This window comes from Salmo salar, chromosome 19 (assembly GCF_965601325.2).
Source record: "Salmo salar chromosome 19, fSalSal1, whole genome shotgun sequence".
Classification (NCBI taxonomy): domain Eukaryota; kingdom Metazoa; phylum Chordata; class Actinopteri; order Salmoniformes; family Salmonidae; genus Salmo; species Salmo salar.
This window is the reverse complement of record NC_138309.1, coordinates 61,485,542-61,503,644: the sequence shown is the minus strand read 5'-3', so window position 1 is coordinate 61,503,644 and position 18,103 is coordinate 61,485,542. Positions and strand designations below refer to the sequence as shown.

The window sequence follows — 18,103 nt, the reverse complement described above, 5'->3', positions numbered from 1 at the left end:
CAATAGATGCTTGTGCGCCAGTCTTGAATAGATCTCCATCTAGTGGATTAAAATCGTAAATGCACTCCTGAATACAGTCAAATGCCCTATCTGTGATAAAAATTCAATTTTAGAAGGCTATGATAGGCTGATATATAAGCATACACATTCAGGTATTTAGGCCTAGGTATACTGAACAACAATCTAAATACCACATGCAACAATGTCATTGATTTTACTGAGTGAGGAAATCAGTCAATTTAAGTGAATTCATTAGGCCCTAATCTATGGATTTCACATAACTGGGAATATAGATATGAATCTGTTGGTCACAGATACATGGGCCTTAGGATCTCGTCACTGTATTTTTGTGCATTCAAATTGCCATCAATAAAATCCAATTGTGTTTGTTGTCCGTAGCTTATGCCTGCCCATACCATAACCCCACCGCCGTCATGGGTCACTCTGTTCACAATGTTGACATCAGCAAACCGCTCATCCACACAACGCCATACACGTGGTCTGCGGTTGTGAGGCTGGTTGGGCGTACTGCCAAATTCTTTAAAACGAGGGTTGGAGGCGGCTTATGGTAGAGAAATGAACATTAAATTCTCTGGCAACAGTTCTGGTGGACATTCCTGCAGTCAGCATGCCAATTGCATTCTCCCTCTCAACTTGAGACTGCACATTTTAGAGTGGCCTTTTATTGTCCCCAGCACGAGGTGCACCTGTCTAATGATAATGCAGTTTAATCAGCTTCTTGGTATGCCACACCTGTCAGGTGGATGGATTATCTTGGCAAATGAGAAATACTCACTAACAGGAATGTAAACAAATTTGTGCACAACATTTGAGAGAAATACGCTTTTTGTGCGTATGGAAAATTTCTGGGTACTTTTATTTCAGCTCATAAAACATGAGACACTTAACATGTTGCGTTTTTATTTATGTTCAGTGTATTTATTTAGGCCTAATATTTATATATATTATATATACACACACAGTATATTGAATCTAAACTGGAGATTCTTCAAAGCTTATGAAAATCTATATTACAACAGTCTACTACTGAAAAGTATACAGCCTTTAGCATAGCCTACTGTAGGCAGGTAGGAATACCATCCAATATTTTCTATTTATTACAACTCGTAAAAAATATATATATATATTGGCCTACAAGTGGAATGAGTTTAGAGAAAGTTTATATGAAAGAAGTGAGACCACCTGAAGAGACAGGAAGGCTCTAGAGTTATCAGACAGTTCTGGAAGGGGGAGCACAGGTGGTATAAGTGGCCGGCGCAGCCACCGCCGCGAATCAAGCAAGCTCTGCGAGAAGGCTCATTCAGCAACGTGCGTTACTTCAAGAGTTCCAATGACAGATAACAAGAGGTAAGCAAGCGGCTTTATTGATTGAGAATTACCAGGTATAGGCTAACGTGTGCATGGTCTCTCCCCTGCCTCGTGTTTGTGTTATGCCACAATGTAGACACTGAATGCCCCCATGGGTTTTACTATGTCTATTGCGGGACTGGACACGCTATGGCAATCAAATGTGCACTGAGGAGTTACTGAGGGAAGAGATTAGGAACATAGGCCTACATTCAGATGTGGTCAAGGCCATGATGGTTTTATGTGTCTCATAACTCTATTGTCACAGTCAATATGATGTTCAATTTATAGGTAGTATTTCCTCTACTAAAGGAATTTGTCATTCTATTCTGTGCAGGTTTTAAAAACATTATTATCTGGGTGTGGGTCCAACAAGACAACGTATCTAACACAGTCTTTTTTTATATACTGATAATTCAAGCCTTTATTAGAATAATATTGCAATCTGTGTTTCATGTGGCATGTTCTCGAACCCCCCCCCACCCACCCTGCCCTCTCCCTCAACCCTCTCCATATATGGCAGGCCAAATACTCCAATCTAAAAATAATGTGCTTCACATTGGTCAGTAGTGGGCCTTATGATTGGGTAGCACACCAACGAAAAAATAGCTGCAAGACAGGTCATGATTTGGCCCGATTTGATGTGAGTTGGGGTCTGATCCCTGGCTAATACATTTGCCTTTCATGTATCAACATAAATCTTTGTGTGATTCCTTTTTAACCCCTCCATGACCAACCCAACCGGCCACCCACACACTCACCTTATTATAGAAATCCCCTCATTGAGTATAGGGTGTTGTGTTTCTATAGCATGCATTTCTGTGGTTCTCATTGTAAAAACATTTTTTACACACATTTTACAAGCTATCTTGCCTTTGAAGTTAGTTAGACATGAAGGCCTACTTTTTATTGTCCCTGTCAAGTTTGAATTCAAAAAAGCTTTATTGGCAATGGCATTGCAGAATGTGGTACAACAGCATTATAGAAGAGAATGATGTTTTTAAATTAAAAATAATTATTGTCTCCATCGACCACTTTTTAGTGCCCCAGCACCAGGGGGTAAGGCCAAAGCCATGGCCTTCAAGTCTCAGAAAGAGATGTTTCAGAAGATGGAAGAATCGTTCAAATTCTGCGCCAGTTGCAGAAAGCAGCCTGGTCAGGTTTCAGATGTACTAACGCTCAAACGCTGTGTGAGGTAATTATGAGAAAGACAGAATGAAAAATGTACTTGAACATGAAACTTGCACTCCATTATGTATTGTACAGGTTACATGATCCAAAATCTATCTGGTTGGAAGTAGGTGCACTGTCCTCACAGGTTCTTTCCTTCCCCTTCCATCCTCTCCCTCATCCTGACTATCACAGGTGTCTGAATGTCTACTACTGCAGTAAAGAGTGTCAGAAGGCTGATTGGCCTCAGCACAAGAAGGTCTGCTCGGAGTTGCGTCTCGTAGCCATTGACCGACTGGTGGAATGGCTCGTGTTCAAAGGTAAGAGAAGGCAGATAAAAGAGGAATGAGCCATGACATTGGGTCAATTGCTACATGATTGTCGTGGTTTAGATTAACAACGTGCGCTGCGGGTCCTGACCTCGACACTAGGAAGAGCCATCGTCCTCTGTTATTTGTCATGATGACAGCACCACCTATCTGAGATCATTTTGAAAAATGAATTAAAAAGATGTTCCACAGGGTTTGATTCTAGGACCATTTCCTTTTAGTATTTTTTATGACAGTTATTCTCTGAACAGTGTATTCAAATAAATAAAAAGAGACAACACCAGGAGGATAGCACCAACTTCAGGATAGCCCAGACTGATTTTTCATACTCCCCCTTCCTCTTATCCAATCAGGAGACCTCCCATTCTCTACAGGGAAGTGGACCCGGCCTCAAGGGGAGGTGAAGGGCTGGGATGACTGGCTTGCCATGCAAGGGGACCTCACCCCCCGTCTGGACGCCATCTTGTCGGGCACTGATATGACAGACCTTTGGACCAACGCCGGCAGGCCCAAGCCAGAGGACGATGACCTGAGAAAGTCGATTTGGCGGGTATCGAGCGAGTTCTTCTCCCGACCGATGACTATTTCCCTAGGGTTTAGACTGTTTGGCTTAAACCCGTATTCCAAACCCCTCACCATCCACTTGATAGGGGTTTCTGACAATGAGACCCTGGGAGCCCGACTGACAGACTTTGATGAACTGGACCGAATGTTTCCTGGACACAAGGGTCTGGAGGTGGTGATGGTGGGGCCAGAGGTGGTGGACGGGCCAATCATGAGGCCCCCACTGACTAACTTTGGCCCCAAGACGAAGACCTATATCAGTGCCTACAAGGGCCTCTACCACCAGTTCTTTGAGGAGCTTGTGGAGACAGAGAAAGCAGCTAAGCCAGATCTGGTGGTTGGATTTCACCCAGGTGAGAAGCTCTGCCATTGTGCAATTTCCAGCTTTTCAAGGAAATAGAATTGACAAAGTTTGTGTTTCCTAAAACTCTAGTTATTTCATGATACAACAAATGGGAAAGAAACAGATTAGGACTTTGCCTGGTTATAAACTTGTTGGTTTTGAGGTTGAAGCTTTGCTGGTTGAGTTGTTCTTGTCTGAGCTAAGCTCTGTTTGACTTCCTCTGTCTCCTACAGGGTTTAATGCCAGTCAAGGCCTCGATCAGGGCTGGCTACCAACACTGCTGCTCCTCAGGGACTACGAGATCCCCTCCTTATTTACTGCACTAGAGTAAGCCCCACATAACCCTGATCTTAATACCCTCCATAGCATAACAGAATCCTCCATATTTATCAAATCACATTTTATTCGTCACATGCTTTGTAAACAACAGGTGTAACAGTGAAATACTTACTTACGGGCCCTTCCCAACAATGCAGAGAAATAATACAGAGAAATAACATTAAAGTAAAACACGTAATAATAAAAGTAATAATAAATACACAATGAGTAACTTGGCTATATACAAGGGGTACCAGTACCGAGTCGATGTGCAGGGGTACAAGATAATTGACGTAGATATGCACATATAACTAGGAATAAAGTGACAAGGTAATAAACAGTAGCAGCAGCGTATGTGATGAGTCAAAAAAGTTGTGCAAAAAGAGTCAACGCAGATAGTCCGGTAGCTATTTGGTTAATTATTTAACTATCTGCATTGACTCTTTTTGCACTAACTTTTTTGACTCATCACATACGCTGCAACAAGTGTGGAATCAACAGGACCCAGAACAGCTTCTACCCCCAAGGCATAAGACTGCTAAATAGTTAGTTAAATAGTTAACCAAATAGCTACCGGACTAATTATTTAGCAGTCTTATGCCTTGGGGGTAGAAGCTGTTCTGGGTCCTGTTGATTCCACACTTGGTACATCGATACTGCTAGCTGTGTGGTAGCAGAGAGAACAATCTATGACTTGGGTGGCTGGAGTTCACTGTTGTCTACTACAAAGAATTGAGTGTGTAATTGTTGATCCTGCCTGATCCCCACAGGAAGACAGAGATGACCTACTCCTTGCAGATCCTCTCAGAGTTGGAGATGGATTTAAAAGGCAGTGGAGTCAACCCCTTTGCCTCCCAGAAACCAGAGCAGGTCCAGGGCAATCCTAACAAACCACCTGTATATTGCAACTCCCATTACTTCTGCTTCCAGGGCCTACTGGAAACAGTGGAGTTTGAAGAGCCAGAGGACGATTGAGAATTGAATTGAAGTCGAACACTAACGGGACATTGTTATTCAAGAGATAAAGAAGATTTTAGGTGTAGGGAGAAGACACGGATGTCATTTTTTATCGACTCCAAGTGAGAAAAAGAGGTGCAATACCTCATTGAAAAACAATAACAGTAGTTCAGTCAAGAGCGGAGGTACGTTAAAACATTTGCATCGACTATCGAATTGCTCATCCATGGTAAGTGGAATTATGAACATTTATCTCTCACAATTTGAATTTACTCATACAAAACCTTTGTCTTGTTGGCAGGCAATAGATTGTTTGCATAGATTTTGGACAGTAGCATTAGCACTCATTTTCTATGCGAGCCATGTGTTTCTGAGCCAATGTGCAATGAAGTGACAGTTGTGTACATTTACATACTATGTTATCTATGAAATGAGTTTGCATGTTGCTACACTTACTGTGGTTCAACAAACTGCTTACAGGAGATAGAGGTTGCTTTTCTAATCGCAGTCACAGTGATCATAAAAAAAAAAAGAAAATCAAAAAGCAGAACCAACACGCAATAATTAGTGAAGCCAAGTTGCTGGTATACTGGAACATGTTTAACTACAAAAGAGGACAGCAGCACACAGGTTTTAGATTTGCTTAGTTCATTATTGATTTCAAATACTATCAGCTGTTAGACTGCTGAAATAATTACGCAAATCTACATGTGTGTGTGGTCCTACATCTATAATCTTTAATCCATAAACACCTCAATGACATCAAGTGTACCTTTGTGGATTTTACATTTGAAGACATAAAAAAGCCAAGGCCATATATTCTTGCATTATGTTGATTTATTTGAAGGTATTTGTAAGTAGTGTTAAATAAAATGTATACATATGCTCTTTTTGAACATTTCTGTTCTGAAGTTTGTTGTTCTTGAAATATACATACTTTTTGTGAAGAAGTAGTATTGCCTTTTACCATTAAAGTGATGTTTCTTTTAAACAAAACATGCTCATCACTATTGTGTTGGCTCTTGGTTTCACATCCTGATATGGAGGGCCATATTGTTCTTATATTGATCGCGTTGGTGTCACTCATTTAAAATGAACACAAAAGGTGTCAAATCAAGATCAGCTATTAAAGACCAAAAACATAAAAAACTGTTAAGCAAATAAAATGTTTCCTCTGTTAGTGTTAACTTAGTAAGACTTCAGATATTAGGATTCAACTCGAGCCAAAACACTTAAAACCAAGTCCACAATGTAGATGTTGAGGTTGGCAATGGTCCCCACAGTAACCATGTCGTCATGGCAACAATAGTCACAGAGGCAGATTATAGTTAGGCTAGTGCCTGTAACCGAAGACGGGCCAGAGGATGACGGCAGACAGGTACAACACCACAGCCACTATGTTAAACACCAACTCCAACAGATCCATCCCAATACAGGAGATGAAGCATTCAAGTAGCTTGATCAGATGGATGAGCACAGTGCCAGGGAGGAAAACTGCATAGACCACCACGCACTACATCATGGCAGGCGGGCGGAAGACCCACCGCACACCCAGGAAGTAGTTGGTGGCGTCGGCCAGGATGATGCAAGCGAAGATGGCCTCTTTGAAGCGGAGGACCCCCCTGAGAATGGACAGATGGCTCTCCAGGCACTTAATTTTCCTGAGAAGATGATGCAGAAGATACTGCTGATGCAAGACAGGCAAGCAAATTTGATAGTGAAGAAGACTGTGGCGGCTGCGACCATGAGCGTGCACCAGAGGCGGTCGGTGCCGTTTTAAGATTGGGGAGGACAACTTTTTTTTAATGAGCATGGCCTTATTTCTATTGCAACATATTGGATGACTGTGATTCATATTCGATTCACCCAGCTCAATGTGTCATCGATAGATTTAGTCTACTACATGATACAAACATTTTCCCAATAACCATCATGAGGGTGCTACAACCTAACCTATGAATGAAAGTTTATGTATGTGGACAGGTCGAGAGAAAATTTGTAGTAATCAAGGACATAGACAGTTACACTTTCAATACCGCCTTGCACACTCTTGCCAGCTTCTAGCTGATCTAGGGCATAATCATTAGTCCAAACAGTTGCAAACGAGTTTCTGTTGGACAAATTCAGCAACGTTTTTCAACAGAATCGGCGTAATAAACACCCCTGATAACCCGCACGCGCACACAGTTCACTTTCATAGCAGCCACATAGCAGCCTCTGCGTCTCAGAGTAGGTGAACGGATGAAACCACGGCATTTAGAACCAAAAAACTCAAATTTGGACTCATCAGAACAAAGGACAGATTTCCACCGGTCTAAAGTCCATTGCTCGTGTTTATTGGTCCAAGCAAGTCTCTTATTCTTATTGGTGTCCTTTAGTAGTGGTTTCTTTGCAGCAATTTGACCATGAAGGCCTGATTCACGCAGTCTCCTCTGAACAGTTGATGTTGAGATGTGTCTGTTTCTTGAACTCTGTGAAGCATTTATTTGGGCTGTAATCTGAGGTGCAGTTAACTCTAATGAACTTACTCTCTGCAGCAGAGGTAACTCTGTGTCTTCCTTTTCTGTGGCGGTCCTCATGAGAGCCAGTTTCATCATAGCACTTGATGGTTTTTGCGACTGCACTTGAAGAAACTTTCCAAGTTCTTGACATTTTCTGCATTGACTGACCTTCATGTCTTAAAGTAATAATGGACTGTCGTTTCTCTTTGCTTATTTCAGCTGTTCTTGCCATAATATAGGGCTATCTTCTGTATACCTCCCCTACCTTGTCACAACACAACTGATTGGCTCAAACGCATTATAAGGAAAGAAATTCCACAAATTAACTTTTAAACAATGCACATCAGTTAATTGAAATGCATTCAAAGTGAGAATAACTCATGAAGCTTGTTGAGAGAATGACAAGAGTGTGCAAAGCTGTCATCAAGGTAAAGGGTGACTACTTTGAAGAATCTCAAATATAAAATATATTTTGATTTGTTTAACACTTTTTTGGTTACTACATGATTCCATATGTGTTATTTCATCATTTTGATGTCTTTACTAATATCCTACAATATAGAAAATAGTCAAATTAAAGAAAAACCCTGGAATGAGTAAGTGTGTCCAAACTTTGACTGATACTGTATCAAAAGTAAAATACATTTAAAATTGCTTATATTAAGCAAATCCGACGGCCCAATTTTCTTGTTTTTATTTATGTTTGTTGAGTCCACCATATCAGAGGCTGTGGGATGACCAGGTATGTTCTCTTGATAAGTTTGTGAATTGGACCATTTTCCTGTCCTGCTAAGCATTCCAAATGTAACGAGTACTTTTGGGTGTCAGGGAAAATGTATTGAGTAAAAAGTACATTATTTTCTTTAGGAATGTAGTTAACTAAAAGTTGTCAAAAATATAAATAGTAAAGTACAGCTACCCAAAAACACTACTTAAGTAGTACTTTCAAGTATCTTTACTTAAGTACTTTACACCACTGCCCTGCTGAAAGGTCAAATGAGAGGAATGGTGGCAGCATGTGCTACTACCAACACCACAGAGCCTCTGAGCTTGAGTGCAGCAGTGCAGAAACTTGCTGCACAACAAGAAAGTATGATGACCCTGAAACGTTCTTCAAAACATACCTTCAAAGCCAGGGCACACTGCTTCACAACACTGGATGAGTGAGTTTCACTGCTACAAATGGATTACAGATACCTTTTCATGGCTGCGTGGAAGCTGATGTGGAAGTGATGGGGAAGCACATTTTCACCGTAAAAATGCACCTGTGTAATAAAGTATTCCATGTATCATCGCATTTGCAGACATGTAAGGTAGCCTACTATTTCTAATGGTATGAGTAGATTGGATAGTCTTAATTATGGCTAAATAACAGCAGAAGACATTAAAAACCCTGTGTTGTTGGGTGTTGGACATATGAGTCTTTTTTCATTGTCTTGTCTTTACAGCAATAGTTTGGAAAGCAAATGGCTATGTTGTCCTGTGATTGTATTTTAAATATTGTGATATGCCTGGCTGGGCCTCTACTCTTCATTGACAGTTGCAACTCAACAATCATCTATTTGGTATTTGCTGAGCGAGCTGCCCAAATTGTGGCCCCTCCAACTGTAGGCAATGCAATTTAAAACAATCCACAGCTTATTTTTTTTAAAGAAGCTAATTATCCTACGTGGCCAAATCATGCTTTCTGGTGTAGCAGCCTATTTTGAATGATTATATTTATTTCTGTAGGCCTACAGTGGCTTGTGAAAGTATTCACCCCGCTTGGCATTTTTCCTATTTTGTTGCCTTACAACCTGGAATTAAAATAGATTTTTGAGAGGTTTGTATCATTTGATTTACGCAACATGCCTACCACTTTGAAGATGCAAGATATTTTTTATTGTGAGACAAACAAGAAATAAGACAAAAAAACTGAACTTGAGCGTGCATAACTATTTACGCCCCCAAAGTCAATACTTTGTAGAGCCACCTTATGCAGCAATTACAGCTGCAAGTCTCTTGGGTTATGTCTCTATAAGCTTGGCACATCTAGCCACTGGGATTTTTGCCCATTCTTCAAGGCAAAACTGCTCCAGCTCCTTCAAGTTGGACGGGTGGTGCTGTTGTACAGCAGTCTTTAAGTCATAACACAGATACTCAATTGGAGAGGACTGGACTTTGACTAGGCCATTCCAAGATATGTAAATGTTTCCCCTTAAACCACCCAAGTGCTGCTTTAGCAGTATGCTTAGGGTCATTGTCCTGCTGTTTGTCTTCTCTGTTCAATTTATAAGACTTTTGACCCCTAGTGGTCTGAATATTGACTTTGATCTCAGGCCCTTCTTATGAACAAATTTTCCTTTATGAACAAGTCTTATCAATTGAAAAAGTATTTTTACAGCTTATTAGAGTACACCTAATATGCTCCCCCTGTTGATGATGCTCATTATATATTAAGGTTGAACCAAAAGATTACATGGAACAAAAATGAAATGAAATTCGAAATTATTATGTGAAATTGAATGAAACAATAATGTATGTTGATGCTAATATGATGTACAATATTCCATTATGTTTCTATATGATAACAACAGGCATATATTTAATATGCCATATGCTATTTTTTAACAGTTTCACTAATACATTTTAATTAACTTGATCATTATGACACACCCCTCACTACTGTCATTGGTTGCACTAATTGCACTGTGTGTCTACATAACCTGTTTCAAGTATTCATGACATTACCCTGAGGAAGGCACAGCGATGCCGAAATGTTGGTAAATACCCATTAAATTGCTGGGAGATTATACATGAAGTGTGCGACTTTCTTTATTTTGATAGTTTATAGTTTATTCGCCAATTGTCAGTACCTCCACACAAACTATTATTCTGGGTGTTCGCCAGCTCATGTTTTTTTACAGACTTACACTGCACCAGAACATCCTGTATCGAGTTGTATGTGATCCTCGTGATGGTGAATTCTGGCAGCTGTTCTTCAGCAGGAGACATACAGTGCAAAACCATGCTTGGCCATGCTTGGCATTTCGGTTGGAAGTGTACGTCAGATTCCATATGCCGGTGCTACTATTGACTTACAATGACGAAAGACTTGCAACGTTGGACAGAGGAATGCAGAAGAAGTGCTCTATCAAGAGATGTGTTACCACACTAAAACTCCATTACAATGCATTCATTTCTCTGCACCTCTGTAGGCTGTTGCAATGGACTACGCACTACTTGGGAAGACAGGTGGCTATGAGAATGCTCTAGTTCTTACAGATATGTTCCCAGTCATGGTGCCCACATGAAACCAAACTGCAACGACTACTGCCAATGCCATTGTGAAACATTGGATTCAATATTTTGGATGTTGTGCAAGGCTGCATTCGGACCAATGGAGAAATTTAAAGTCAAATGTGATTTCAGATTTCTGAAAAGTCTATGGTTTAGCGAAGAGCGTGACAACCGCATACCACCCTCAGGGGAATGTGAATTGTGAGCAATTCAATCACACATTCCATGATATGCTGAGAGCTCTGCCACCAGAGAAGAAGAGACATTGGACCTAATACCTACCGAAACTGATTATAGCCTACAATAGCCATCGTCACTCCGCAACTGGTTACCCCCTTTCTACTTAATGTATCTGAGGGATGCAAGACTCCCCATTGTCTTAGAGGAATGACCTAATGATCTGGATGTTTCATCAATGGATGAATGGGTACAGACACACCATGAATGCCTGAAAACTGTCTGTGAAGTGGCACAGAAGAGTGCAAGTGACGTAGCAGATAGCCGCAAGAGGACTTACAATAGGTCTTCCAGGGAGGTGCTGAACCTTCCAGGGGACAGAGTTCTCTATCGAAATTACAAGCCAAGAGGCTGGAACAAAATCCAGGACTTATGGGAATCATATCCCTATATTGTTCTATATCAAACACACTGAGATGTACTCATCTTAGACTGGCACTGCTTAGGGCAGCCCTTCTCTCCTAAACTGCATAGGGCATCCATTTTTTTACATTTATAATTCTGCTGAAAGCTGTCTGTGAATCACGGTTGTGGCTAGATGGTTACAGCTAGGACGAAAGGGACGTTTTGGGGAAAATGTTTGACTTTTAACTAACCTTAAACCTAACCATTGTCCTAACCTTAACCTGCTTCTCTTAACCTGTTATGTTGATTATCCTAACTTGTTCCAAAAATCAATTAGGTTTGTCACTGTATAACATCTAGTCCTCACCATGAATCAGCAGACTTGATTCAAATTCTAAAAAGTTTGATTCTACGGGCAATCAGGCCACTGGAACTGCACAAAAGTTGCCCTCACAGAAACAATGTTTTTACATTTCCAATTTCCAATTAAGTTGGAATTGGCCCGGGGGGCCACTACTGCAATTCACACATTGTGTCACAGTATCCACAGAAAATGGTGCCCCTCCTCGGCCGGGCGGCGCTCGGCGGTCGTCGTCGCCGAGTTGATGTGGGGGACAGGGAGTTGTTAGCCGTGGTCAAGGCTTTGACAGTGTGGAGACATTGGCTTGAGGGGGCACGTCATCTGGACCGATCACCGTAACCTGGAGTACATCCGGGCAGCGAGGAGACTGAATCCTCGTCAAGCCAGGTGGGCTATGTTCTTTACTAGGTTCCAGTTTACCCTTTCATACATTCCGGGTTCTCGGAACCGGAAGGTCGACGCACTGTCGCGTCTCTATGACACCGAGGAGAGGACCATCGATCCCACTCCCATACTCCCTGCGTCCTGTCTAGTGGCGCCGGTGGTATGGGAGGTGGATGCGGACATCGAGTGGGCGGTTCAGTCAGAACCCACTCTGCCTCAATGTCCCGCGGGTCTGAAGTTCGTTCCGCTTGGTGTTCGCGATCGCCTGATCCGATGGGCCCACACTTTACCCTCCTCGGGTCATCCTGGGGTGGAACGGACAGTGCGAGGCCTGAAAGGGAAGTACTGGTGGCCCACCTTGGCTGAGGATGTAAGACACTATGTCTCTTCCTGTTCGGTGTGCACCCAGTGCAAGGCTCCTAGGCACCTGCCTCGAGGGAAACTACAGTCCCTCCCCGTTCCACAGCGAACCTTGGTCTCACCTCTCGGTGGATTTCCTCACGGATCTCCCACCATCTCAGGGGAACACGACGATCCTGGTTGTTGTGGATCGGTTCTCGAAGTCCTGCCATCTGCTCCCGTTGCCTGGTCTTCCTACGGCCCTACAGACCGCAGAGGCCCTATTCACCCATGTCTTCCGGCACTACGGGGTGCCCGAGGACATCGTATCTGATCGGGGTCCCCAGTTCACTTCCAGAGTGTGGAGGTCGTTTATAGAGAGGCTGGGGGTCTCGGTCAGCCTGACCTCGGGTTTCCACCCCGAAAGTAATGGGCAGGTAGAACACATCAACCAGGATGTGGGCAGGTTTCTGCGGTCGTATTGCCAGGACCGGCCAGGGGAGTGGGCGAGGTTCGTGCCATGGGCCGAGATGGCCCAGAACTCTCAACGCCACTCCTCTACTAACCTGTCACCTTTTCAAGTTGTATTAGGTCATCAGCCGGTGCTGGTGCCCTGGCAGCAGAGCCAGACAGAGGCTCCTGCGGTGGAGGAATGGGTACAGCGCTCTCAGGAGACCTGGAGTGCTGTCCAGGATTGCCTGAAGCGGGCTATCAAGCGACAGAAGGAGAGCGCTGACCGCCGCCGCAGTGAGGCCCCCGAGTCTGGCTCTCGACCCGGAACCTGCCCCTCCGCCTGCCCTGCCGGAAGCTGGGTCCGCGATTTGTGGGGCCGTTCAAAGTCCTGAGGAGAATAAACGAGGTGTGTTATAGGTTACAACTCCCTTCATATTACCGTATTAACCCCTCGTTTCATGTGTCTCTCCTCAGGCCGATGGTAGCTGGTCCACTGCAGGACGCTGAGGTGCGGGAGGTCCCTCCACCCCCCCTGGACATCGGGGGGGGGGGGCCCCGGCGTACACAGTCCGGGCCATCCTGGACTCCCGACGTCAGGTAGGGGGCCTGCAGTACCTCGTGGACTGGGAGGGGTACGGCTCGGAGGAGAGGTGCTGGGTTCCGGTGGGGGACATTTTGGATCCCACTATGCTCCAGGAGTTCCATCGTCTCCGTCCGGACCGGCCGGCGCCTCGCCCTCCGGGTCGTCCCCGAGGCCGGCATCGGCGCGCTGCGGGTGCCGCGCGTCAGGGGAGGGGTACTGTCACAGTATCCACAGAAAATGGTGCCCCTCCTCGGCCGGGCGGCGCCCGGCGGTCGTCGTCGCCGGTCTACTAGCTGCCACCGATCTATGTTTCTGTGTTCGTTGTGTTTTGTCTGTCTAGGTCCGCACCTGTTTTCGTTTCTGTCATTAGTGGGGGGGGGTATTTAGTTTGTTCCTTTGGGGTTGTGTGTTGTGCGGGATTATTTGTTTGTCAGCGGGCAGTGGAGTTGTACGTTGTGTTTTTGCTCCAGCGTTTTTATATTGGAATATTGATTCTAGCCGGGCTGCGCCCCGTGCGTATTTTTTCCTCTTCATTGGATTACCTGTTTCCCTTTTGGGGGTTTGTGCGATCCCTGTGCTTTTGATACACCCAGGGGCGGAAATCCCAGGGGGGACGGGGGGGACACGACCCCCCCATCCTGGGAAAAATATTTGTCCCCCCCAATATATCACTGAAACATAACTATGTAATTTAAATAATATTAATAATACGCAATGAAAGCAATTGTGCTGATTATAGACACTTAATAGCGCATTTTTAAGTTTCAAAAGATTGCAACCCCCTCCACCCTTTTCCTCACAATGGTTTGATCCACTGGCAAGGTAACAGAGGGGTCGTGTCTACTGTCTGAAAGGCACTCAATGAACGTAACTGACGTAAAGTTAATCCAGTCAATCGCGCACACACACTAGCTGAATATGCAGAGCTAGCGTGCAAATATGAACTATTAAGCTAGCTAGTACCTATTCCATTTATGTGGCCTCGTCAAAGATGGAATCTTTGCTATCGTCAATTTATTCCAAGATCAGCATGCAGATGATGTAAGTTAGTGCTTCAAAGTCCCTGTGATAAGGTTAGCGATAAACTGAAGTCCAAACTGAACAGAACTACACTCTTCTTCTACCATTGTCTTAAATATATTTAATGGTCTCGTTGCAAAAGCTAAATTGTCGCAAGGGAACTTTTATTTATTTATTTTATTTAACCCGGGTAGCAAAGATTATAGCAAACACCACTGAAACGGAATTGGTGCTCGCTTGCTTTGCAAATTCAGCTATTGTTGGAAGCCAGCCAATATGAAACAAACTGTTAAAATTACAAAAGGTTGCAGCATATGTTGTGTAAATGGTGAACTCATACAGCTATCAACTCTTGTCATTTTAATCCGTTTCACATTTGCTAGCTACCTTTTAGATCGAAGCCCAAATAGAATGATAAAAGATAAGATGATAGAAGCCCATCTCCTACTGTAAATAACCTACACACTGTGTGTGTGTGTAGCCAGCCAGCCAGGTAGAAAAATGGCAGAAAAATAAAAGACGGACATCCCGACATCCCGGAGTATTTCTCAGTACACCAAAACGCAAAGTAAGAACCCTAGTAGCCTAATATCTCAAAGACCAGTTGATAAAATGTTCATAAGAAAGAAATGAAATTCTAATGGAAATGTTTCACAATGATGTCATTAGGCAGAGCAGGCAACAGATGGCACACAGACAGCAGAGTTGGGGACAGATATGCAGGGACAGACTGGCAGAGACGGAGTCTCAGCTAAGTTTGTTGAGTCTTTGTTTGGCAACATTATGAAAGGTTCTAAATTTTTTTGACTTGTAAAATAGGAACATAATTGGAAAATGCCATGGATACCCCCACTCTCAACTTAAACTGGTGACTGAACTAAGATTTGTTAAAGGCAATGGTATTGCTGTTGTGAGTAGTTGTGTAGTTTTGGGTACCGGTAGTTAGGAGTACGGCAAACACCTTATTTCTTTGGTTCCTCAATTTACATTTACCATATTACAATGTAGGCTATGTGTTACAGCACTACTTTTGGTGTCCCCCTCAGGAATTGCTCTTGAGAAAATTTCATGTAATTGTCCCCCCCAAAGTTGATATCAGATTTTCGCCCCTGGATACACCTAGTGTGTTGGGTGTCAATAAACTTCGGCCTACCGAACAATCGTATCCTGCATTTGACTCTGCTCCTTCCTCCTGCCCTACAAATCCGTGACACATTGAGAACATAAGGGTATGAAGAGACGTTAGGTTTTGGCACTTCAAAATTGTATCACACACTTTTGTTTTAATTAAGATGTTTTATTTTATTTTTCCATAAACAAGGAATAACATAACACACGCCACTACACATAACAAAAGAAAAAGGGTACAAGCCCTAGCCTACAGACAAAGAAAATGAAAAAACATGAGAATCACATCACACAATAATACAGATATAATAACAAAAATAATAAAGGGGGGGGGGGGTTGTGAACAGATCAAAGGACAGCAGGTATCAAGGGTGACTGGAGGGGTTGATAAAGTGTCAAGGTATGCCACCCATCTTAATAGGAACTTTCAATGTGGTGGATTCGTCTATAAGAGACTCTTTAACTCGCCCAGACATTTAATTGGATGATGGATTAAGTAAGTGTTCTTCTGAATTCTATTTAACCCGTGTTTTAGGGGTGGCCGCCCACAGGAAGTCATGCAGTCTGGAGTCATGGTGGAGCCCTTTGTTGGCTGAGCGAGAGAGCGCATCCGTTTGGTGAGATCATACAGAGGTCTTTGAGTTGAAGCAACTGTACCAAAAAGGGAGCAACTGGGCACCTGCACCACTTCCAGTGCCCATTTCTGTTAGGTTTGTTTCTTTCTGGTATTTGTATGTCATTTTGAACTTTTAATCTATTTGCATTGGCTAAACAAAAACTATGGAACAGAACATTGTGTGGTGTAACCATCAAAAAGCCATGACCTATTAAATGTTATTTGTTGAAACCGTTGCCTGCCTCTACTTCACTCTTCCTGATCAACCCAGATCCAAACTAACATTTTCCACCTCGTGACAGTTATACATGGGCATATTTTTCACCGATGCATATCTTGATGAAGAATTAATGCGAGATCTATACAGGATTAGGCAGACAGACCGAAGAGAGATCAGTTACCACCAGAGGTCAGCTATGGGCGTTTGAAGCCTAATATCCAGAGCAGGGTAAGAACCAGGGGAAGATCTTGATTGCATACTTCTCGCGTCCTCTCTCCTCGTCCTCGGCAAGAGGACGTGAGGAGTATGCAATTGAGATTCTCCTCAGGTCCACTATAAAGAGGATGAAGAGTTTCATTGACAAGGATGTACTGTACATCTGGGCTTTCAAATAAAGCTCCATAGGTTATATTATGTTATGAAAAAGAACAACAATTAACACAGGGAATAAATAAAATCCACAACGTAAAGGATTGACATACGCTACAACCACCAGATTGTCCCATGTGCAGTTATGGCAGATGAAAGTCCTTCTGAAAGCTGAAGACAGGCCACAGGGTCGCAGCGGAGGTGTACAGAAGCACGGCCAGGATGTCAAAGCCACCCAGGTACACCTCTAGAAGCTGGAAGATATGTTTTACAGGAAAAGAGGTTGAGGTTGATGATTACTGGAAACAGACCATACAGACAATATGTTATAAAAGAAAATGTAGACCTACCTCTTAACTTAGCAAGATGTTAGGATTTCAGTCGAGCCAAGATGGTGAAAACCAAGTCCACGACGTAGAGGATGAGATTGGCAATGGTCCCCACAGTTACCACATCCAGGTTGACATGGCGACAGTTGTCACAGTTTGGTGGATTGTACTCACGGTAGTGCTTGTAACCGAAAATAGGCCAGAGGATGACGGCAGACAGGTACAACACCACAGCCACTATGTTAAACACCAACTCCAAAAGTTCCATCCCAATACAGGAGAAGAGGGATTCAAGTAGACTGCACAGATGGATGGGTATGACGAGAACGGTCACAGGGAGACAGACTACATAGACTACAATGCACCACAACATGGCGGGTGGGCGGAATTCGCCTTCCACACCCAGGAAGTAGTTGGTGGCGCCGGCGAGGATGATGCAAGCCAGGACGGCCTCTGTGAATCTCAGAATACCCCTCAGGTTTGATAGATAGCCCTTTGGACATTTCATTTTTCTCTTGACGCTGTCCACCAGGAAGACCACGGTAGCGGCCAATGAGAAGATGATGCAGAAGACACTGCTGATACATGACAGGCAGCCAAAGACGATGGCGAAAATGAGCGTGGCGGCGGCGACCATGAGCGTGCACAGCATGGTCAGACCGCAAACAAGGTCGTCCCAGTTGGGCAGGAGGACGTGTTTTAGCATGATCTCAGACACCAGTAGAACCACAGCCACAATGACACAGAAGACCCAGATGAACTCGCAGTAGATGCCATATGGGTTCACCATCCTACCCCTGAACATAGGGATGACCAAGGCTAAGGTACACAGTATGATCTCCAGCAGCCGCAAGATGTTGGGCAGACTCTTGAAGTGTTTACACATCTCC

At 43.5% G+C, this 18,103-nt stretch overlaps 2 protein-coding genes across 2 annotated transcripts; one reads left to right on the top strand and one right to left on the bottom strand.

Moving 5' to 3' along the window:
- The first annotated feature begins 1,214 nt into the window (after nt 1–1,214).
- mss51 (MSS51 mitochondrial translational activator) lies at nt 1,215–6,056 on the top strand. Its single transcript, XM_014158880.3, has 6 exons — nt 1,215–1,368; nt 2,411–2,563; nt 2,734–2,858; nt 3,221–3,784; nt 4,008–4,101; nt 4,863–6,056. Exons 1-6 carry the CDS (start codon nt 1,352–1,354, stop codon nt 5,065–5,067), a joined length of 1,158 nt encoding a protein of 385 aa, XP_014014355.1. The 5' UTR covers nt 1,215–1,351; the 3' UTR covers nt 5,068–6,056.
- A 10,971-nt stretch (nt 6,057–17,027) lies between these two features.
- LOC106579353 (myeloid-associated differentiation marker-like protein 2) lies at nt 17,028–18,099 on the bottom strand. Its single transcript, XM_014159197.1, has 3 exons — nt 17,579–18,099; nt 17,335–17,512; nt 17,028–17,138 (listed from the first exon to the last, which is right to left on the bottom strand). Exons 1-3 carry the CDS (start codon nt 18,097–18,099, stop codon nt 17,028–17,030), a joined length of 810 nt encoding a protein of 269 aa, XP_014014672.1.
- Nucleotides 18,100–18,103: the final 4 nt, after the last annotated feature.